Genomic DNA, 23554 nt, shown 5'->3' on the forward strand with positions numbered 1-23554 from the left:
ATAACAAACTTCCGGACTGGGTCTGTGCAAGTCGCGTCCTGAACACGATTGCCACGAACTCAATTTCTGTCGTTCGCGTATTCTTCGACCTTTTACGGCCGTCATTTGGCCATAGACTTGAACCTGTTTTACTTCTTCAGTTTTGCAGAATATAGAATACCCTGAGTGAAAATTTGAGTGACGAGTACAGTTGGACGTTGCATATTTTGGTCAAGAAGTTTCGAAAAAGCAAGCAGCTCATTTGTCAGCAAGCCGTACTACGATCCTGTGGTGCAGGGGCGAAATGTATTTTAGCGTTACACGCATGGTGTCAGCCTTAATCGATGCAGATTTACCAATAGGGAGCGCAAACCACCCCTACATATGTAACGACACGACCTATTCCCTCAGCTAAAACTGCGGCGTTCTTTCCCGACTGCCCCATTTAAATAGAACCAGTTCAAATCATCTTTAGATGGGCCGAATATTACGCAAACGCGTAAGATATATTTAAAGCGTTCGTAATGCATTGTATCCAAAGGAGTTTCGTTTTCCTGCAGCCAAGTTACAAGGCGCCTCCAAACACACCCACACTTCAAGGACGCCGACGTTGTAACGGATTGATTTAGCTCGGCTTGTGGGGCTAAATGCTAGCCAACACACGGCTGTACGGTTTGTCACTGAGCACGAACATCCCGCAAAATTTCTCGACTTCATTCGAAGTCAATGTTTAGGTGCACGCAAATTCGCGCAGCTCAGTGGTTTGCGCATGATGGAACAATTGGCGCAGCACTTCCATCCCTGTGTGGCCTACATTGTATCACTGCACATGAGAATGCCCGCACCCTCTGGGCTACCATCACATACCTTTATCCTCGCCTTTCTCCCGAGATACTGCACTGACCAGCTGAGACCGGCCGGAGCAGCGAAGGTTTATACAGCGGGCCCGCGGTGCGGCGCGATCCCCCCCCAATGGGGCCCTTCCACTCTATACGATGAAGGCGTGCCACCCCAAAAAGAATAAACCTTTGTCTCTCTCGCTCTCTCTCTGTGCCTCCTTGCGCACTCTTCAGGAACACTGATGGGACGGCAGGCGCATACGGCTAAGCCGTTTTTCATCGTCGCTCCTCATTCTTTTCTTCTTACCTGCGTTCTCCCCTTACCTTTTACTCCAATGTGAAGTAGCAGGCCTGAGACATGATACTCCGGCCAAGCTCTTCGCTTTACCCCTCAATAAACATTCGCCTCTCAGTTTCTCTTTCCATACAAATGTACCGCTGACTCAACGAATAATAATAGTCATCGAGCGCTTAATTTATGTGAAATCGAGGTTTTCATCCCCCTTCTCCCCTACTTTTGGTGAGTCTGCTATTTCAGTGTCTCAGTTGGTAAAATGAAAGGACATTGGAGACATATTCAACTAGGCCAATCTCGAAAGTGCTGCAATGAAAACTGGGCCCATACTGGAGACGGTATAGCCTGCAGTCGTATAAGTTGCGTTGCGTGGTCACGGGGTGCTGTCAATTGGTGTGCTGATGTGGTAAAGTCACCCACTTCATAGATGTGCAACACGTTGTCCATGTTTCGTTATTCAGTGTACTGCATTATATCGAATTACCTGCTATTGCTATATAAGCAGTATTCAACGAAACTGTACAACCGATTTCCAACAAGGAAACTTTGACAATCATTATGAGTGGTTGCTACTGGAATTTTTATTTAATTCTTTCGTACGGGTATTTTGTTAAAAAAATTCACACAATTTTTGTCTTTTCTCAGTTGTGTTTTATTCTGCCAGCCACCTTGCGCAAGTTTCCGGCCCAACTGAAGTCTTGCTTTTCACACCCTGGTGGCTCTTCATCAGGGTGGCCTATACCCAGGTGGCTACCGGAAAAGTAATCAGAGAGGGCAAGAAAAGCAGACAAATGTTATTTAGCTGATAAGAAAACAGATTGAATGAACGCTTGCGATGAACAAGACACAGCGAGAAATTGTGCTGAAGCCGTTCACGATGATAGATGTAAGCGAATAACTGAGCCTTTCTACAAATCAATTTGTCTTCCGAAATAAATGATGCGCTTGAAGGATAATATTGATTGCCGCCACAATATTTAGGTAGGTTTTGTTACTTTATTGCGTAATTCCGTGGAAGACAGAACTCTTAGCCAGAAGATCTGCAGCCACCGATTCATATCATCTGTGTTGTCTCCAGCGGACGGCCTGGGTGGAGAAAGTAACTCACATCCTCCTCTCCCGCAGATGTCACATGGGGAGAGGGTGGCGAGAGAAGAGGAGCGGCATCCACAGTTTCGCCCCAGCGCTATGGTGGGACAGCACGTACAGCGACTAACGCACCCCTTTGAGCCGTGCTCGCGCAATAATTGCACAAAATAGCGCCTCTCTGTTACCACAATATATATATATATATATATATATATATATATATATATATTGTATATATATATATGTATATATATATATGTATATATATATTGTGGTAACAGAGAGATCTCGCACTCCTCAAGTCGGCTGCACAAGAGCACACACATTTTGCGTAGCCGATGATAGACCATGCACCACCGGACACGAAAACGGGCGAAAGCTATAGGGGCAAAGAAAGCCATTCAAGCACATAATTCACTTCTTAGTGCAATTACCAATCTTCGACTACTTCACGCAATTTTTCTCTGCGACCCTTTTGCTATGTAACCGTCTTCCCAGACCGCTTCTCTAAAAAGAAAAAAAAAAGAAACTCGTTTGCTAGGCGGCATCGGACCCACGTCTCACGGGTACCTAAAGCACAGCAGCCCACCGTTTAACGAATTCCACCACGAATTCACTGAATAGGTACTGCTCTTCATTGACCCAATTTCTCGCCATCTTAGGTCACTGGAAGTGTGCCACTGGATATGCGGACAACTCGCAGCGTGGTACCGTTTTACAACGACAACTGTGTGCCCGCGGTTTGGAAACGAAAAGCTGCATGAAGCGTGGCAGTCTGCCTTGTGACTAAGCTAAACACAGCTACCATAAATGCAATGGGTCCGCCCCGTGAGCGTCATGTACGTGTTTTGCAACATGATTGCAACGCGTTTAATTCGGCCGTCGCGCCGTCATCGTCGTCTTTTTGCCAACGCTTCGACTAATGGAAATCTTCAATCGCACTTCCACCATTACGAGGAGCGGTTTTCCATTTCTGTTGTCCACCCCGCTGCATGGTCTATCTATACTCGGTTACCTGCTCCCTAATTCTTCCAATTTACACCTTAAAGATTAATATGGTACGCCAGATAACAAGGGTGACCATTATGGCCATCACAGCGATGAGACCTACCAGGGTTGGCGACGTCCTCAACGATGCAGGCGGCGGACGCGCTGCAGCTCTTTGGGATCTTTGATGCCCTGTACCACCTCTCGGAGGCGATGTCGTAGCGCCTGACGATCTCTGTAGTTGTCACTTCTGATAGGGGATAAAGAAGTGCGGTGCAACAGATATTTGGCGAGGAAGGAAAAAAGGCTTAGGATTTATTTGTACATTCGATATCGCTAATAAGGTGCTTTCGACAATACGTGGACCATCGCCTCGTAGCACACAGTCAGAACTGAATTAAAATTAAATTATGGGATTTTACGTGCCAAAATCTCTTTTCTGAACAGTCATAACTACGGTGCGCGTCAAAGCATAGGCAGTGTTCCGCCGCAAACCCTCTAGTGCGTGATGCCATGTTGAAACGAAGGTCCAGGAACAAACTGTCGTGCACAACACGCACATTGACAACAGCAAACTCAGCTTTCCCGCTACATCAGTTAAGTCAGTTCGCTATGTCCGCCTGTCCTCGCGGATCACTGGCAGATTTATCGTCGTGTTCGTGCTCCTCGAACGGTGGGCTACCGATACGCGGTGGCGATGTGTCGATCTGACACAGCACGCCGGGAAGCTGCTGTTGTGTCTCAGAAATGGGTGCTTCTCAACGCTGGTCTGATGAGGAGCTCCGCCAGCGGCGTTGCGGGCGTCACCCATCGAGAGCGCTCGATTCGACACCGCCGAAAAAAAAAAAAAACGTTGGCGTTCGTCAGCTTGACGTCTGCTGTGCGTTCCACCAGTGTATGCACCACGGTATGTTGGCGCGTCTGCGGATTGTGCATCGTACATTGCGCAACCTTGTTTCCTCTGCAAAAATTATCGAGTAGCGCCAAGCGCACAACGCTCTCACCTGTGGACATTCTTTTTATACCTCCACGCGGGACGCGCCCTCTGTTCTGTGCACGGCGACGACGATGGTGCCAGAGAAAACGCGCTTCGAGTTGCGATAAAATTGCCATCACGAAAATATATGCTTTTCTAGCCCTGTATAGCACCTGCACTCGCCACAATGACGCAACGATCTATAGTCCGGCATTATGTAGCCATCTTCGTTTTCGTAACCATTATTCTAAACGCGAACTACCGTTCAACAAATACGAACACCGCGCACCACCATCACCGAGATTTTAACGTGTCCCCTTGCGCCAATTATTAAGTACAGGACACGTTAGGAACAGAGCTATGGGGCGCCTCTAGTGCGTGGCAGTAAGTCTGTGCGGATAGCCTTGTGCGCGCTGCAAGGGACTGCGGGTAGTGGCGCCTGCGCACGCATCTCGGAAGCCGCGGAAAGCAAGAGGCACCTAAAACCCCTTAAAACTTCGTAAAGTACCGCCATGCTTTGAAGAATGCCGCTTCCTCCTCGCGAGCTCTGGCCAAGTCCGACGCCGCGTCGCTATTGGTCTAATAGCATCACGTGGGCCCTCGCGCCGTGCATCAGCGCCATTTTTGCTCGAGAAGCGTCTACGGAGTGGCGAGGAGCACATGTTGGCGCCGTTGCTCCGTTCGAGCAGTGTAGGCGACGCCACGGTTGAGGAGGGAGCGTGAAAGAGAGGAGAAACGAGGAGAAATGAAGGCAAAGGAGGAGAGTGTCACTACTTTACGAAGTTTATGGGGCTTTCGAGGCGCCCGCAGTATAGCGCCACCTAGCAGTCGTCAGCAGCGGGGTTTACAGCGTTGCTGCACTTTCATCGTTCCCCTAGCAATGACAGCTCTTCGCTCTATCGAATGTCGGCCGATCAAGCGTGGTCGTCAAGGCGTCGTCGCCGGTTCCCCACCGCCGGTATCGTCGTCATACCATTCGTTGTCATTATAGGTTAATGTGCAGCGCATTGCAGGAGTTAAACACGAATGTTGTTGGGCAGTCGGAAAAATGAGTGCGTTCGCAGTAAATTATTTGAACTCGCTCAACCAGTTCTTCGGTGGAAACAGGATAGCACCCTGCCAAGTGAATCGTAAACAAAATAGAACAGCCCGACTCGCAAATTGGAGCAAATGACGCTTGTTGTCGCCATGCCAAAGTCCATGGCTAACACGCGCCTTATAAATGAGCGACGCCTTAATATGGCAGTGAGTGCAGGCTTCTCTGCATAGTGCATCTTAATGCGAAAAATCCAACTGCGGCTAAAGCGGAAGATAATTCTCGACAAGCGAGATCGGTGCTATATTCTAGAAATGCCATTATTTAGCTGTCACATGTTAAACTTCTTCAATGTATTTCCGTCAACCCATCACATGCAGCATGTGTATGACCTTGCGTCATGCTCCACGGTGCACATTCCTACACCTTTACATCGCAGCTGCCCATGACATCTTTAGAATACCGCCGCAAATAATCTCGTTACCGACTTTTTCATCAAGTATACTAGCCGCCTGATTTATGCAAGCAGCCAATCCTTCCCCGCAATACATTTTCCGCAGACTCGAACGCAGTGTTCGGTCGGTGTTCCATCATTGTCAGACATCGTGCCCGTCAAACGAATGCAATCGCCTCCACGCATCAATTGCACCTATTCTAGACGACCATGCAGTCTTGGATGTCATACCTAGCTGAATAGTAAGGAAATAATCGTCGTTATATATTTTATGTTGTATTTGTAGACTCCTGTTCATTATAGAACTTTTTGTTCTCTCAAATCGAATATTCAACAAGCAGCAACTGCAAAATGATTTTGCTCCCTAATTCATAATAACCTCTCCACCCTCTAATTTAATTTTACATTGAGGGTAACTGTAATAAATAAATAAATAAATAAATAAATACCCCGAAGTTGCTTAGTGACAATTTGGCGTTGAGCTGAGGAGCTTCAAGTGGCGGTATGAATTCCGGCTACGGCGCCCGCAATTCATTGCGGGCCAAAAACGCTCGTTTAAAACTTTTAGGTACACCTTATGGGGCACCATGTGGGCAAAACGAGTCCGAAGTTCCTGACTACTGTCTGCCTCATAATAAGATTTTGGTTTATGGCGCGTAACACCCCTGAATTCAAGAGAACTCCCAAGCCATGCTTTTCAGCATGGCACGACAAATAAATCAATGACATTACTGCTGCTTTTTGTATCGTACATAGAGACGATTCCACGGGCTCAAACGCGGACACCTGTGAATTTTCGTAGGGGGCATATTAGGATATACACACACACTGGTTGGCAACACTGCGCGCGATCTCAACAGACCCGTTGGCCGGTCTTACGTGTGACGCCCCCTATGGTGTAGATGCAACCTTCAAGCAGGACGGCGGCGAAGTTGCTCATGGCCTCAGGCATGCCGGGTAACTGTGAGAACCTCGCTGTCCTCACGTCGAACTTCTCCACTGAAAAACGGTGAATAAAAAGTGCCAATAAAAACGAGTCAGAATGCTTGGCTCGGCTTCAGAGTCGAGAAAAATAAGAATAAATCGACATAGCGGAAAGACGGTACAGCGCAGAGCTCGAGTTTCTTTACGCCCTTTGCGATAAACAGAATTAGAAAAATTATGCAGGTCTCCTTGCATTGCTGGAACCGGCGCAAGATAACTTTCGCATCTATTCCGCCGATGCGGCCGACCGGAGTGCCGGTGCTCCATGCCACCCCTCCTCCTCCTCCTCCCTCAGTGCACGAGGTGTCTCCACTTTAAGGCCCAACAACAAGGAACAAGTTCCCGACGATTTTCGGCGTTAAGCGGCGGACGTCTGCCGGCTTTCATGCTGTACCAGACATTTCGTGCGTCGACGATGTGATCTGGTATGGGCAGACTTCGGCGTCGAGCGAGCGTCGCCCCCCTCGTCACATTAGAGAGTTACAGCTTAGCGAGCCAGCGTAGGCGCCACTGCGCAAGTTGTACCGCGCATGCGCACTGGCGCGTACGCTGGCCCGCTGAGCTGTAACTCTCGATTGTTCGTGGTTATGCCGGCCGATGCAAAATCTTTGGGAAACGTGATCCTTCCGGTTGAGGCGGCTTAATTACGTCATCGCATGCGCCAACCAATCGTCGCCGCTACGCGTCCTCTCCTCACTCTGACGTATTACTGGCGTCAACCAATGGCCGAACGAAACTCTTGTTTCTCTCGCCTCCTTCCTCTGGGCGCAGCCCTTTTCCCCCATCGTCACTGCTCGCAACCTCCCCTCCATCACCGCCGACCACAACAACTGAACCCGCAGGAGAGCACTAACCTCAATCAGAAGTCAGCACTCTCAAGTGAAATCGTCAGTTGACGCTTATCTGTTGTACCGAGATTTGTCTGTGATATGATACAGTTTATTAAAAAGGCACATTCAGGCTCCTATCATACAGATATTCAGTTCGGGTCTCAATATTGTTTCGTGCACCTAATAGGACACCAAAATACAGCTATATTGAAAAATTAGGCCTCTCTAAAAAGCAATTCACCATTCGTAGCGCGAGCACGACTTTCGTAATCGAGGAAATAGCAACAAAGGAAAATTGAAGTGGCGCAATCTATTTTTGACTCTGGTACACCTCATGTGACGCCAGCGCTGGCTGATTCACTTAAGGCTCGTTCACACTACAAAAATTCGGCGAGCGAAGCGAATTCGTTCGCCGGAAAAAAGAGAGCGTGTTCTCATCTGTTGACGCGTGCAACGGCGGATCCGCCGCCGCTTCAAGCCTTTCCGCGACGACAGTGACATCTCGAGGCAGTTTCTTTTTTGGTTTCGTGACTTCGCGAACGAGACGAGAGTTCACGTGTGTGCCTCTCGTTGGCGGGCTTTTGTTGCCTCTGCTTGTATTCCGCCGTTTCCACGAAGAAGGCCGGTCGCTCAGACATGCTGGCTGCCATATTGAGATTAGACGGGTTGTGACGTCAAAAGGCAACTTCCGGCGGCGGCGAAAGCGGGAAAAATGGGTCCTGGACCGATTACCTTCACCGCGCCGCTTTCCGCCCTCCTCGGCGTCAAAAGCGGCCGAATCCGCTTCGCTCACCGGATATTTCGTGTAGTGTGAACGGGCCTTTAGAGTGGCAAAGGAGTGAGGTCATATGGGGATTACGTCACTTGAAGCGGGCGATTCAAACCGAGGAGCAGCAAGGGACCAACGGTGGCTATTTTCTATGCAAAAAAGTCGCATATCGGCACACAAAAAACTATGATAGACTTCTAGAGAAATAATCTATCGGTATAATTCGGCCTAATCGGTTGACCTATATTCGAAGATTATGGGGGCGAAATGCGAAAACACCCGTGTACTTAGATTTAGGTGCACGTTAAAGAACCCCAGGTGGTCGAAATTTCCGGAGCCCTCCACTACGGCGTGCCTCATAATCAGAAAGTGGTTTTGGCACGTAAAACCCCATAATTTTTATATTCGAAGATTCAGCTTTCGCGACAGTTAGTTAAAAACTGACACTCTTAACAGCAAGAGGACGATCGCTAAACTAGACATGACTGAAATATATAATAGGGGTGGTGACGCCATCTGTATCTTCGCGCAATACTTAATTCTGTAAATACCAATTGAATGGAGAAAAGACAGAAAGCTTGAGTATTCCGTTATAGAGGTCCTGCAGCACATATATTAAAAGGTGAGAGACTTGCCCGATAATAAAGCCTATCAAACTTAGTCATAACGTTTAATCAAGCCTGGCCTATAGCCGTCGTGTTTATTGATTAGTCAGAATGTACGGCCAAAATACGCAGTGATTACGTCCCTAAACGAAAACGCAAACAATCTTTCTAGACAATTGCGTGCGCTCAAAAGTATGCCGCGGGAGTAACTTGTGGATCGGTTTGTTTATGAGGGCATAGTATAGGCGACTGGACGGGTTCATTAAACATATTCCCAAAAGTGTTTCAGAGCACCTTTATATGGTCGGCGAAAGAATACCGGAGACGTGCGGATTGGCCAGAAAAGACCCGGAAATTTTGCCGCCCCTGTTGCTTGTCTTAACTTAAAATAAAAATAAATGCGTCCTAATTCACGGTAACTTGTTCTAAATTATAATATTATGATGGAAAAATAACGGTATGCCAAACATTTACATCGATGGGAGTACGATTAGCGGTAGGCAACAACATTAAAACAACGAGCCTCATGCAACGTAGCCGCACCATGCCGAATGACCGCGAAAGTGGGTGCATTTTGCCCAGAGCAAATTTTCAATAACATCGATGCCGCGTTGACACATGACGAAGACGATGCTTAGCGCGGTAACGATTTACAACAAATAAAAGCTTACTGGAAGCGCGAGTGTGGGTGCCGTCAAAGCCGCCCATGATGTACAGCGTCTCGTTGTCGGCGACCACCATGAGGCCACGACGGGGCGAGGAGATGGCTTGCAGCCGGGTCCAAACATCGGTCGACGGGTCGTAGCACTCGACGGTGTCGAGAATAGCGCGACCCGTGAAGCCTCCCACGCTGCAGGCGAGAGTATGGTAATGGTAATAATCATCATCATCATAGTTAAGCATACACTATGATTAGAAATCTCCCCTACGGATCTCTATCTCTTCTATACGTGAATATTGAGGATATTACTCCTTTAAAGGTGAGTGAGGAAAGGACACCACTCCCCACTAAAGGGTCCCTAAAACGGTTCAGGCAAATTTCGTAGACGTGTAGGGTACTTCGTCCGTTGTTTTATTTGGTGCCGTCGTTGTAATCATGTATAAACAACTCGCCCACCAGCACGGGCTCGGTAGAGCTACAGTAAAACCATCGCGCCACAATTTTAAGTGAAGCGTCTCATATTAAGATAGCTACGCACGATTACAAGTTAGCCTGCTCCCTAGCCATGTGTTTTCCCCTCAACTCGTTCGCCGAGTGATCGGGGCTAGGCTCCGCCTTCACTGGCTCTGCGTCATGATGCGACGACGTCTTGTCTACTTCCGGTTGTCCTGGAGAACCGCGCGAAGCCTCTCCAACCTCTCCGCGAGCCGCCTGGCCGTCGATCCCCAGCGAGAGCTATCCAAGCAGCGTGCGTTGCGAATGTTCTGTCGCAGTGTAGAGCGTGTCCGGCATTCCAATAACAACAAGCGAGCTGGGCGTTTTGTTAAATCCCCTCTGTACTACTACCGCTGTGATGAACGAGCTTTAGCGTAGATGCAGTAGACGTACGTGAGCCGCCTTATCGGCCTGCACGGCCCAGCCATTTGATGGCACAGAGCTTAAGCAGCCAGACACAGCACTGGTATTAGTGTAACCAAGTATCAAACATTTTAAACATCTAAGAAGACAATTTGTTCGTGGTTATGCTCCTTTCAAACATGTACACCAGCAGCAACGTAGAATACACTTGGTTACTGATATAGTGTAGTAGTAGACTTCACTTACTGCTACATTAGCTCTGTTGGTTGAACTGCACGCACCGCACGCGGGCGGTTCGTGAAAAGCGGGCGGTCGTCGCGATAGGCCACAAAATTGCATTTACGCTGAAACCGCATGGTGCCGTGCGGTTCGCATGCACCCTCTGGTTGTCCAAAACAGGCAACCAGCGACTGGCAACATGCAACAGCGAGTTGTCAGCCTCATGTGCTGGCGACCAAGTAAACTTCACGCCGTGCCAGGATTTTGTTATTACGTTTGCTCTTTTATTAGTTATTGTTTTTATCAGCTCGAGCGGTTCACATGTGCCGGCATCCGCACTCCGATTTGGGGATGCGACGTCTGTTGAAAGCTGGCAACCGTTCGGCCGTGTGCAGAGCAATGCAGTTCGAAGTCGGCAACTATCGCAAACAGCAGACGACACTGGCATTTTTTTGTCGATGTAGGTTGAAGCGTCCACATCATCATCATCATCATCATCATCATCAGCCTGGTTATGCCTACTGCAGGGCAAAGGCCTCTCCCATACTTCTCCAACTACCCTGGTCATGTACTAAATGTGTCCATGTTGTCCCTGCAAACTTATTAATCTCATCCGCCCACCTAACTTTCTGCCGCCCTCTGCTATGCTTTCCTTCCCTTGGATTCCATTCTGTAACTCTTAATCACCATCGGTTATCTTACCTCCTCATTACGTGTCCTGCCCATGCCCATTTCTTTTTCTTGATTTCAACTAAGATATCATTAACTCGCGTTTGCTCCCTCACCCAATCTGCTCTTTTCTTATCCCTTAACGTTACACCTATCATTCTTCTTTCCATAGCTCGTTGCGTCGTCCTCAATTTAAGTTGAACCCTTTTCGTAAGCCTCCAGGTTTCTGCCCCGTACGTGAGTACTGGTAAGACACAGCTGTTATAAACTTTCCTCTTGAGGGATAATGGCAACCTGCTGTTCATGATCTGAGAATGCCTGCCAAACGCACCCGAGCCCATTCTTATTCTTCTCATTATTTCAGTCTCATGATCCGGATCCGCAGTCACTACCTGCCCTAAGTAGATGTATTCCCTTACCACTTCCAGTGCCTCGCTACCTATTCTAAATTGCTTTTCTCTTCCAAGACTGTTAAACATTACTTGAGTTTTCTGCAGATTAATTTTTAGACCCACCCTTCGGCTTTCCCTCTCCAGGTCAGTGAGCATGCATTGCAGTTGGTCCCCTGAGTTACTAAGCAAGGCAATATCATCAGCGAGTCGCAAGTTACTAAGGTATTTTCCATTAACTCTTATCCCCAATTCTTCCCAATCCAGCTCTCTGAATACCTCCTGTAAACACGCTGTGAATAGCATCGGAGAGATCGTATCTCGCTGCCTGACGCCTTTCTTTATTCGGATTTTGTTGCTTTCTTTATGGAGGACTACGGTGGCTGTGGAGCCGCTATAGATATCTTTCAGTATTTTTACATACGGCTCGTCTACACCCTGATTCCGCAATGCCTCCATGACTGCTGAGGTTTCGACTGAATCAAACGCTTTCTCGTAATCAATGAAAGTTATATATAAAGGTTGGTTATATTCCGCACATTTTTCTATCACCTTATTGATAGTGTGAATATGGTCTATTGTTGAGTAGCCTTTACGGAATCCTGCCTGGTCCTTTGGTTGACGAAAGTCTAAGGTGTTCCTGATTCTATTTGCAATCACCTTAGTAAATACTTTGTAGGCAGAGGACAGTAAACTGATCGGTCTATAATTTTTCAAGTCTTTGGCGTCCCCTTTTTTATGGATTAGGATTATGTTAGCGTTTTTCCAAGATTCCGGTACGCTCGAAGTCCTGAGGCATTGCGTATACAGTGTGGCCAGTTTCTCTAGAACAATCTGCCCACCATCCTTCAACAAATCTGCTGTTACCTGATCCTCCCCAGCTGCCTTCCCCCTTTGCATTGCTCCCAAGGCTTTCTTTACTTCTTCCGGTGTTACCTGTGGGATTTCGAATTCCTCTAGACTATTCTCTCTTCCATTATCGTCGTGGGTGCCACTGGTACTGTATAAATCTCTATAGAACTCCTCAGCCACGTGAACTATCTCATCCATATTAGTAATGATATTGCCGGCTTTGTCTCTTAACGCATACATCTGATTCTTGCCAATTCCTAGTTTCTTCTTCACTGCTTTTAGGCTTCCTCCATTCCTGAGAGCAAGTTCAATTCTATCCATATTATATTTCCTTATGTCAGCTGTCTTACGCTTGTTGATTAACTTCGAAAGTTCTGCCAGTTCTATTCTAGCTGTAGGGTTAGAGGCTTTCATACATTGGCGTTTCTTGATCAGATCTTTCGTCTCTTGCGATAGCTTACAGGTATCCTGTCTAACGGAGTTACCACCGACTTCTATTGCCCACTCCTTAATGATGCCCACAAGATTGTCATTCATTGCTTCAACACTACGGTCCTCTTCCTGAGTCAAAGCCGAATACCTGTGCTGTAGCTTGATCTGGAATTCCTCTATTTTCCCTCTTACCGCTAACTCATTGATCGACTTCTTATGTACCAGTTGCTTCCGTTCCCTCCTCAGGTCTAGGCTAATTCGAGTTCTTACCATCCTATGGTCACTGCAGCGCACCTTTCTGAGCACGTCCACATCTTGTATGATGCCAGGGTTATCGCAGAGTATGAGGCCTATTTCATTTCTAGTCTCGCCGTTCAGGCTCCTCCACGTCCACTTTCGGCTATCTCGCTTGCGGAAGAAGGTATTCATTATCCGCATATTATTCTGTTCCGCAAACTCTACTAATAACTCTCCCCTGCTATTCCCAGTGCCTATGCCATATTCCCCCACTGCCTTGTCTCCAGCCTGCTTCTTGCCTACCTTGGCATTGAAATCGCCCATCAGTATACTGTATTTTGTTTTGACTTTACCCATCGCCGATTCCACGTCTTCATAGAAGCTTTCGACTTCCTGGTCATCATGACTGGATGTAGGGGCGTAGACCTCTATAACCTTCATTTCGTACCTCTTATGAGTTTCACAACAAGACCTGCCACCCTCTCGTTAATGCTATAGAATTCCTGTATGTTACCAGCTATGTTCTTATTAATCAGGAATCCGACTCCTAGTTCTCGTCTCTCCGCTAAGCCCCGGTAGCACAGGACGTGCCCACTTTTTAGCACTGTATATGCTTCTTTTGACCTCCTAACTTCACTGAGCCCTATTACATGCCATTTGCTGCCCTCTAATTCCTCCAATAGCACTGCTAGACTCGCCTCACTAGATAACGTTCTAGCGTTAAACGTTGCCAGGTTCATATTCCAATGGCGGCCTGTCCGGAGCCAGGGATTCTTAGCACCCTCTGCAGCGTCGCAGGTCTGACCGCCGCCGTGGTCAGTTGCTTCGCAGCTGCTGGGGACTGAGGGGCCGGGGTTTGATTATTGTGTTCATATAGGAGGTTGTGGCTAAGTGCTGCACCAGGGTGGCCAATCCTGCTCTGGTGAAGGAGTGCGTTACCGGTTCTGGTCACCGGGATCAGGCCACACTCCAGGCCTGTTTATGCAATTTTATCAACACGCGGATGTTTTTTTTATCCGGTGGAAAATTTCGCCGCACCGGGATTCGAACCACGGACCTCTTGCACGCGAGGCGGGTGTTCTACCTCTACGCCACCGCGTAGGTGGCGCAGAGCTTCCACGTCATGCGAAAGCTTCCACGTCATGGCGAAAATGCGACTATTGCACCGTCACGTTCTGTGCTGCATGTGTGGCGTTGACGTGGTGACCCACCTTTGGAACACTGTGCAGTCATCTTACCTGTGCCGCTTCTTTGTTTGTTTATTGCTACTGCATAACGTTGAGACAACCTACATCGCTTTGTACTCGGTTGTGTCCGGCGCGATGGCGCATTTTTTGTTGCTGTGCTAGCGAAAGCTTGTGTTGTGTACAAGCGACGCACCACCGCTCCTCGGCTGGACGAAGCACCAGCGCGGAAGAAACAGGAAGCGACCCCGCCCTGAGTCGAGTTCCAAGAATTCGCCGTCACCCCCAGCATCTCGGCCACCGGACAGGGACCGAGAGTTTGCCCCCCTTGAACACATGCGGCTCTCGTCTGCGTCTTTTGTAGAGAATAAACTCAGTCTGTTTTCTGCCACCAACCGATGTGGATTCCTTTCACGGACGGGGCCAGACCCTGTACGTAACAGCTTGCAAGAACGCGCCTACACGAACACACAGGTGTATCTAAGCCAATGACCAAGGGATCTGTCGCAGCAACAGCGTAGCACGCTGAAGCGCAGCAGCGTTATCTATTATCATAATCTTATACAGATGGTTCTGTTATCGCGGAATACAGCTGTGTTGATTGACAAGTCACTTCATCACACGTACACGAAACGTAACATCGATGCATTAGAAAGAATTCAGCGAAAAGCTGTACGCTTTATATTTTCTAAATACCGTCCAACTGACTCACCCTCAAAGTTAATGAAAATGAATAATATACAAACACTAAAATTGCGAAGGAAAATTCAAAGGATTAAGTTCCTCTATCTGCTTCAGAATAATCAGCTATCTATTAATCCGCAGCAATACATACAACCACTAACAGGGCGATTAACAAGGCACCGGCATGCCAAGTCGTCAACTCCGTATGTTGCCAGGACCAACACCTTTATATATTCCTTGTTTCCTCGCCCAATAACCCAATGGAATAACTTGCCCATATCACTTCTTCTTAACACTGAAAGCATTGAATGCGTTCACACCTGACGATGCGATAGCTGAAAAATGTTGTTTGCTTTTATATCTTGTTTTGTTACAGTGTTTCTGAAATTGTTCTTTTTTATTTTCCTGCAATCATTCCGATGTAATTCTTATTTCTGTTTTGCTACTCACATACTCTTGCATTTCCTTGTTATTTTTTCCTGTACTTCTGCCCCTCCTGCAAGGGCCACTACAAGGCCTGCAGTATTTTCTAAATAAATAAATAAATGCGCCCATTGGGATGGAACGACTGAAAACTCGAGGGAGCGGCGCCGCTGCAATCGGAAGCGCTGCACATACTTAAAATGTTATAATAAATTATACGCTTTTCTCGGACCGCTTAAATGCGTCACCTAATTATTAGAAGGACCTAACCTAACGACTCAGTACGCTTGTACACAATCGTCAAAATCGTTTCTTGGTCCCTTTCAGCCAAATGCCAAGTAAATATAGTAAAGAATAATTGCCCGAAGCCGTAAAGAGAACAGCCACGGAGATAACTAACAGCCCGTTCCTTAGCAGATAGCATGCAGGCACCTCTAGCGGGGTACCGCGCAAGTACATGATAACCCGCATAGGACGTCAATTCTAGAAGTGAGAAAACGTACATGCTAATAACATGACGGCTTAAGAAATAAAAAAATAAACAAGCTGAGAAATAAAAATAATCAGAGGACCAAGGAGAATTTAAGTCCGAATATCACTTCAATTTCAACGCACCGACACCCCAGCAACCTTCCAGCCATCGCTTAGCCCCCACACCGAATTTATTTATCTTCCCCTGGCTACCCTCGAAACCCAAATCCTTGAACAGGCTAACTGCTCCCACATTTACCGTTAGATGTATACTGTGACAGTTTAAAACAACATGATCAGCGTCTGTGGCACTTTCGCACGCTGTGCGCGAAACGGAGAAGGAATGACGACAATAAACTGAAGGAGAGATAGGCGAAATTCTAGGTAGCACTTTATATAGAAAAACCGAATTAGGTTGAGTGATTTCACGCTACGCAGAAGTAACAATCATCATCACAACAGTCGTCCATTGGTGTAGTCGATTAGGAAATTTGAAACGAGAGCCGTTCGATAGCATAGGCAAGTGTCACACAGCTTGCACCGAGTCGTAAATTGATCAATCGATTCAGTGATTCTATGAGTGAGTCTTCACTCCCCACAAAGTGATTGTGAAGATAGGGAATTCGAAAACGACCTCACATGTAGATACGTCCTGCAGCTACGGCGGCGCTGGCGTCACTGCGGACGTCGTTCATGCTGGCCACCATGGACCACTGGTTTCTCTCCACGTCGTACCGCTCCACAGTGTCGGTACAGTTCCGGCCGTCAGAACCTCCCATGGCGTAAATGTGACCCTGGGAAGACATGACAGCCCGTGAAACGACTGCCAACAGCTGGGAAATCTCCCACGAGCTCAACATGCTAAATAATAATAGCGGATGAAGCTAAAGAATTGCTAGAAAGCCGTAAGACCAGCAAGTACACCGATAATCAAAAGCCCCGTAGCAGATGACAGGCACCCCTAAGGGTGAGTCGCGAAACTACAAAATAAGCCGGATGTGACGTAGCATACACTATGCGAGGGAAGTAGAGAGAAGCCCCGACGGTTCACTTAAGGCACAGTCCGGGTTCTACGTCACTTCTGGCGAGCTGCAGCTGGGGGGGCTGTTTACAGTTTCAGTATGAAAGACACGTTTTTGATGCATCCCTTCATATTTCGCCTATATAATAACGGACTGCGCCTTTCCTGCCTTCTCTAACTAATACATTATCACTAGAACTAATTTTTATCCAAATTTTTTGCGACAATTGGCATTCGGGCAGTTACGCTGTAATAGCTCAACTGATGCGTAGTTAGCCCAGCTTCAAGCAATTTTCCTGAAGGAAATGAAGGCTCCCTGCAGTGGACAGTAGGCTGGTGCGTAGAGGGAAATGCAGATGCTCAAAGAAGGAAAGAAATATGGGCGTTGTAGTTCCGTTGGTCCATCCAAGGAATGGTGCTTTCAAAACTAAAGAAAAGCCTTTTTTTTCATGCGACAGCAGTGTAACATTCGCAATGAGTTCCCTAAAAGCCCTGCTAGTTTTGCTTCTAGTGGCAGCCTGTTCGATATTTTACCGCCTGTCCCGCCACACCATTGTATGCTTGCGAAATTTCATAGTGCGATCTCACTCACCAACGTAATCATCATGAGCTGATCTTTATGTCCACCGCAGCACAAAGGCCTCTCGTTCCAATTACCGCTTTCTAGAGCTATAGCCTATTCCAAGATGCGCCTGCAAATTTCCTCCCTCCATCGCACCTCCTTATTCTATGGCGTCCTCGACTTCGCTTACCTTGCCACTCATTGTATAAATCTAATATTAAACTAATAATGTAATACTGTAATAACATCTAATGATGTAACTGTATAATAATTTAATAACGTTTAATAATGTAACTGTTAGCCCCACACATTACATGGCGGGCCAAGCTCCATATTTTTCCTTTCAGTGTCGACTGGAATGTTGGGTTCCCCTGTATGCTCTGTAATCCACACCGCCATCTTCCTGTCTCTGAACGTTACACCTGAAATTTTCTTTTCGGGGATAGCGGTAAGCTCCCGGTCATGATTTGGTCATGCCTGCCGTCCCTTTTAGGCAATTGACCAAGGTAAACGAACTCTGGCACACATTCTAGAGGCTGACTGCAATTCAGGAATTCTCGCTTCCTTGCCAGCAACATTGCCTTTGTATTCTGCCATATTAATCTTCAACCATAACTTCCCCACTATCTCTACTAAGGTCATCAGTCATTTGTTCCAATTTATCCCCGTCGTTACTGAATAGGACAGTGTCTTCGATGATGTGTGGTGTTTTCTGGCGCTAGGGCCAGGTATGGCCATAGAGCGCCATGACAATTGGTCATGTTAACGATGTATTGTGAATGGCGTGGACAATGAATTCCTCATGGTATATGTGACGTGGCTGTAAAAGGGCCTAAAACCTGTCGCTGTAAATGGTGTAAAATATATAGGTGCTAAAATAATGACACTGACTAGGTAGTGATGGGGGCTATGGCAACGGGGTTTCGTTAACAACATGATGCAACATAACATAACAATGACACAATAGCTTCAAGAAATCCCTTGAGTACAACGGCTGTTATACGTGTGCTAAAAATTACCTGGCCAAATGCTTTTAAAGGTACGGACACACTGGCGTCAAAACGCGCGCGGCACGCCGCCGGCGGCGCGCCGCGTGCGTTTTGACGCCGGCGGCGCGCCGCGTGCCGCAAAACCTGCCGCGGAACCGGTTTGGTCTGCCGCGAAGAGGATGGGTCGAGGAGCCATTTTCCGCGGCTTGCCGCGTACCGCGAACCAATGAGAGACGTTCGGGCTTTCTCCTAAGCGCCACCTCTTGGCTACTGCCGAAGTTAACTTCCAGCGGCGGCGGCGGAACCACGATCGACGACCGAGCGCTCCGAGCCAGCCGCGACAAACAGCGCTAGTGCTTCGTCTGCGTGCTTTTTGCGCGCGCCGCCGTCGCAACAGCAGAGAACACACAATGACCAAAACGCTCATCGTCGTCAGAACATCGTCGTCTGCATCTGCCATTGCAGGAATCAACGCGATCAGCGCGGTATCTGCTAACCGAGCAAGGAAAAAACGCGCGACAACCGCGATATCGCGCCTATGCTCGCGCAGTTCGAGACAAGGCGAGATCAGCGCTGTCACGTGACTCCGCGGCGGCCGCCGCGCGCACAACCGATGTGGCCTCTCTGCCGCGCGGCGTTCTTGCCACCGGCGGCGTGCCGCGCGTGTCTTGCCGCCGGTGTGTCCGTACCTTAAGGGTCTGTTTCTGCTAAAAACTCTAGGACTAATTTCATATTAAAAAGCGGTTCATTGCTAAGAAAAAACGTCGGGTGAGGAGGTAAATTTTCGCGATATGCAGAAGTGAAATACTTTTTCCTCTGTGCTTCTAATGCAGGGCATTGAATAAGATCCTGCAGGACTGTGAGATTTTTGCCGCACTTACCACAAGTCGGAGGATACCCCCCAGTCAAGAGGTAAGAGTGAGTGCCATAAGTGCGTCCTATTCTTTTTCGGCAAAGGAGCACTTCGCTATACCGTGGTGTTTTCTCCGATATCCAATGTCCTAATTTGGGTCTGATCAAGTGCAGTTTATTGGATATCTGAGTATTCCACTGTGTCTGCCAGTTGAGTTTCAGCTTGTGACGCAAGTATGGTTTAAGATCTGTTGCTGGGATGGGTATGTTTGTGTCCATGTCGCTAAAAGCTACTGAGGTAGCTTTCTCGTCAGCAGCTCCATTGCCTTTTGTGCCACAGTGGCCAGGTACCCAGCATAGGATGATCACTTGTTTAGCATAGGACAATTTCAACCGTATATTGCTGAGATATTCCCCGTTGAATCTCACTCCGCATTCTTTCCAATATCCCCTTCCGCCATGGCATCCACATTTGTGGACGTGACCTACTTTCGCCATTTCTGTGCAGTGGTACGTAGCAAGGAATAGAGCACAAACATTAAGCTTAGGGCAAATTGAGCATACTGATAACCTAAATTGCTTCCATTTTGCTTCTGAATGGTATGTATCGTTACAGAGTACCGCTTTGGTGGATCCACTACCATGTTTTACGTGATGCTTGACGTGGTGCATGTCGTTAGCAACCTTGAAACACAATTTTTTTTTTCTTACATGAAATGCTTGAGGCCAATGAATAACTTGTGCGTGTAATTCGAATGGGGGCTTTAATCATTTTTATGAAGAAACGTAGCATGACTGACTTTACAATATACAAATATTTAGTTACTCGGCAATTATAATGATTCATCATAAAATGCTCAATGAGTCATTCTACCACTTTTGTTTGCTTTCAGTGTAGTCTCGAGCACCACGTCTCACACATGTATCGACAGTCAATCATAATTCGTGACTGAAGGGGATATATTACCTTGAACAGGTTAACATAGTAAACAGTGGATAGCGTTAGAGAGATTGTCTCTGACTGCCTGACCTCAATCTCAATAAGTATTTTTACGCTTTTATTATGAATTTAGGGCCAGGAAGAATTAGTGCAGGATGCCTTTTGCGCCAGTAAGGGCACGTTTCAAGACTTAGACGATCCTAGGTCCAAAGTAACAACGTCGTGGACCCGCCGTGGTTGCTTAGTGGCTATGGTGTTGGGCTCGGCCACGGCGGCCACATTTCGATGGGGGCGAAATGCGAAAACACCCGTGTACTTAGATTTAGGTGCACGTTATAAAACACCAAGTGGTCCAAATTTCCGGAGTCCCCCACTACCGCGTGTCTCATAATCCGAAAGTGGTTTTGGCACGTTAAACTCCATAAACTAATCTAACAATGTCGTGGCTTTTACGCCGGGTGACAGCTGAGGGCGCGGGGTCTCGTGGTTCGTTAGTGTCAATGTAAGATTCGTAGCAGCATTTTAAGTGCAAGACTCGAAAAACCGAGAATGGTAGTACATACAGTAATCAGAACGAGAAAGTGGTACTTGGAATAATATTTCTTATTATTCCAAGTACCACTTTCTCGTTCTCTTTTTTCTTTGCTTGCCACAGCACTGTATGCAATTGTTGCATGCAGTGTGTACAGTTCCCAGAAAAGCTCGCGCCGACCGTATTGTTTGGCTAGTTTTGCGGCAATAGTAATGTGGTTGCCCTTCGTCAACCGTGCTTGCCTGGAGAGCTACAACGCTCACGTAGCTGCGTTCATACGCCATGCTAGCCTTGGCGCTCCATCGGGCCTGAGCCACGTCGAAGCAGTCGACCGTGCGGTAGCACACGCGGCCGTCGTTGCCACCCACGATGTAGATGCACTTGTTGACCACGGCCACGCCATGGCACGCCCTGCGGTGGACGTTGACGAAAACCTTTTTTTTTTTAAATGCGATGTACACCCCAGCAACTTTGCATAATCTAGCCATCTGGCCTCGAAGCTTTATCGACGTTATGCCTCGGTACTGCTGGAGCGCACTTGCATGTATTTTCTAAGGTGTGACCACAAAACTGCACACCCGGAAAATAAGGAAAATAAGTTTTAGCGGTGCATGAAAGCTATAACATCACAGAATGCGAATATCAAAGCGCTTAGTCAAGGCCGCGCTTTCTCAACAATACGAAGCCTTATCACTTGCTTCCATCATTTTGCACTCGGAAGCTGGTACCTGCGAAATATTTGTGCGCGTGGACTTCCGAGCTAGTGGTGACCATTTCTGGCACGCTGCCTCTCTTTTCAGACTGTGCGAAACATCTAATTGAAAAAATCTGCCCTTTTTTCTGCATGCTGACAGCCACTTGCAACAATCTAGCTTGTTGAGGGGGCCACATTACCTGGCCGTAGCGTTCTGGTTCTCCATCACGCGCCACTTGGCAGCACGACAGTTGTAGGTCAGCATGTCGTTGGTCGCGCCCGTTGTCCATCCGCCGAAGAGAAAGAGAATGTCCTTTGGCAAGCGAGGCTTGAGCCACAACCGCCTGTTTAGGTCGACGCGTGCAACATATCCAACCACCATGTAAGGTTCATCGCCGGCGAACGCGCCAAAAGGCATGGAGGGCTGGGTGAGCGTCTGCGGGGAAAAGTTCACGCATGTGTCCGGTAAAAATGACCTGCCGTCCATAAATCTTGGAAAGCAGAGAAATGATACAAAGTACGTAACAGCACGAATGAAAGAGAGCATGAACTTGTCCGTCTACGTGTACCGGGTTACCAAGGATATAGACGAGATCAGCACCGTTAATAGCGCCTTCGTCTAGCGCAGAATTCAGCCGGCCAGTACACAGCTATTATTCCTGCGACCAATCAGATTCTGCTTGTGTGGCTGCTGTGTAGCGCCACGTTGTGCTTGGAAAAAAAGTCACAAGACAACCGTATGAGCGTTGTTACTGCATAACACGCCTGCTATAGGTCGTCATTCTGATGAGCTTTCTGCGGATAAAGAAAAACTGCTAGGATCGGAGCTGCCGCAGCTTCTTACCAGGAAAGGTGGAGCCAATGCTTGTATGCGTTAAATTACACATTGTAGTTTACGGAATATGGGAACACCGGATATTGCACGGCAACAGAACACAAAGCCCATATATACAACAAAACCGCCAGAAACTGTCAAGCTGTTGTAAACGACGAGATACATAAATTGATGATTACGCTGCTGCCGGCGCCTTAACAACTGAAAATAAGCTGCAGTCATAACAATAGTGTTGTGTGCTCTAATTGCATTCTATATGACGCGATGGTGCTGTCAACGCTGCTGTTCGCGTTACGCAGTAACTGTAGGGCAGGAGGATCGTCGTAGCACGAGATCTTACGATATTGCAAGGTCCTGAGCTTCTGCATACCACTACAGTGCATAAGCACTAATAATGCACGACAACATTGCTGGCGCAGCATGCGCCAACATCCCTAACAGCGCATGCGTTGTTTCCTTCTCACTACAAGAGAAAGCTGCAGTAGCTTTCGATACTATCTAAAGCCCGACCGGCCGCTCACGGCACGGGCACATATATGCTGGAATGAAGTAGGCAGGCAGCGGCGCGCCGCGGCCGACTGAACCAATGAGGATAAAGAAAAACTGCTAGAATCGAAGCTGCCGCAGCTTCTTACCAGGAAAGGTGGAGCCAATGCTTGTCCCTCGTTCACCTGAAATAGAGCCTTGCCGGGTGATGTCCGCTTACAGATAAAGTCATTTGGCTCGGTTATGGTGATGCTATAGGCCAATTTGAAAATAAAAGCTGGTTGTTCAATAGTAATTTCTACTGAATATTGATGACCTTCTCCTCAATACAATATGCCAGGATATTCTGATTTGACTCTAATACCAGTAATACTGAATTATACGTAGATAAGCATCTGTCTGGTAAAATAAGCCATGACTAACGAAGGAGGTTGATTAACTCGTGGGAAGTGTGCGAAAAGCGCTTCATCGTTTTCTTCGTTTATTTATAGTTCTCTTCACCTTCGGGAAATACATTCCACTCCAGCAATTCTTTAACCTCCTTGGAATGAACGGTCGTTCCACTGAGGCGGCACTTGGCGAGTCCTAAAGTTTCACCAACAGCGACAGACAATATCCTGCAATTGATTCGCACCTCACGTATAGCAAATTAAGACCTAATTCCAACCTTCTACTGCACTGCTGGCGATAAGGTGAAAATAAATGCATCAAATTCAGGCGC

The 23554-nt window shown here is 47.5% G+C and overlaps 1 protein-coding gene across 2 annotated transcripts in view; it reads right to left on the reverse strand.

The window, feature by feature from the left end:
* Positions 1-1741: 1741 nt before the first annotated feature.
* The window catches only part of LOC126516601 (kelch-like protein 10), a 47779-nt gene continuing 25966 nt past the window's right edge, over positions 1742-23554 (reverse strand). For both annotated transcript variants that reach the window (XM_055063787.2, XM_050166720.3), the window contains 7 exons: positions 21713-21948; positions 21061-21229; positions 16562-16716; positions 9515-9693; positions 6535-6654; positions 3314-3439; positions 1742-1863 (listed from right to left, as the gene is read on the reverse strand). In XM_055063787.2, the coding sequence (XP_054919762.1) occupies positions 1850-1863; positions 3314-3439; positions 6535-6654; positions 9515-9693; positions 16562-16716; positions 21061-21229; positions 21713-21948 (999 nt within the window). In that variant the 3' untranslated portion in view covers positions 1742-1849. The remainder of the gene's footprint in view (positions 1864-3313; positions 3440-6534; positions 6655-9514; positions 9694-16561; positions 16717-21060; positions 21230-21712; positions 21949-23554) is intronic.

This window comes from Dermacentor andersoni, chromosome 1, assembly GCF_023375885.2.
Source record: "Dermacentor andersoni chromosome 1, qqDerAnde1_hic_scaffold, whole genome shotgun sequence".
NCBI classification, from domain to species: Eukaryota; Metazoa; Arthropoda; class Arachnida; order Ixodida; family Ixodidae; genus Dermacentor; species Dermacentor andersoni.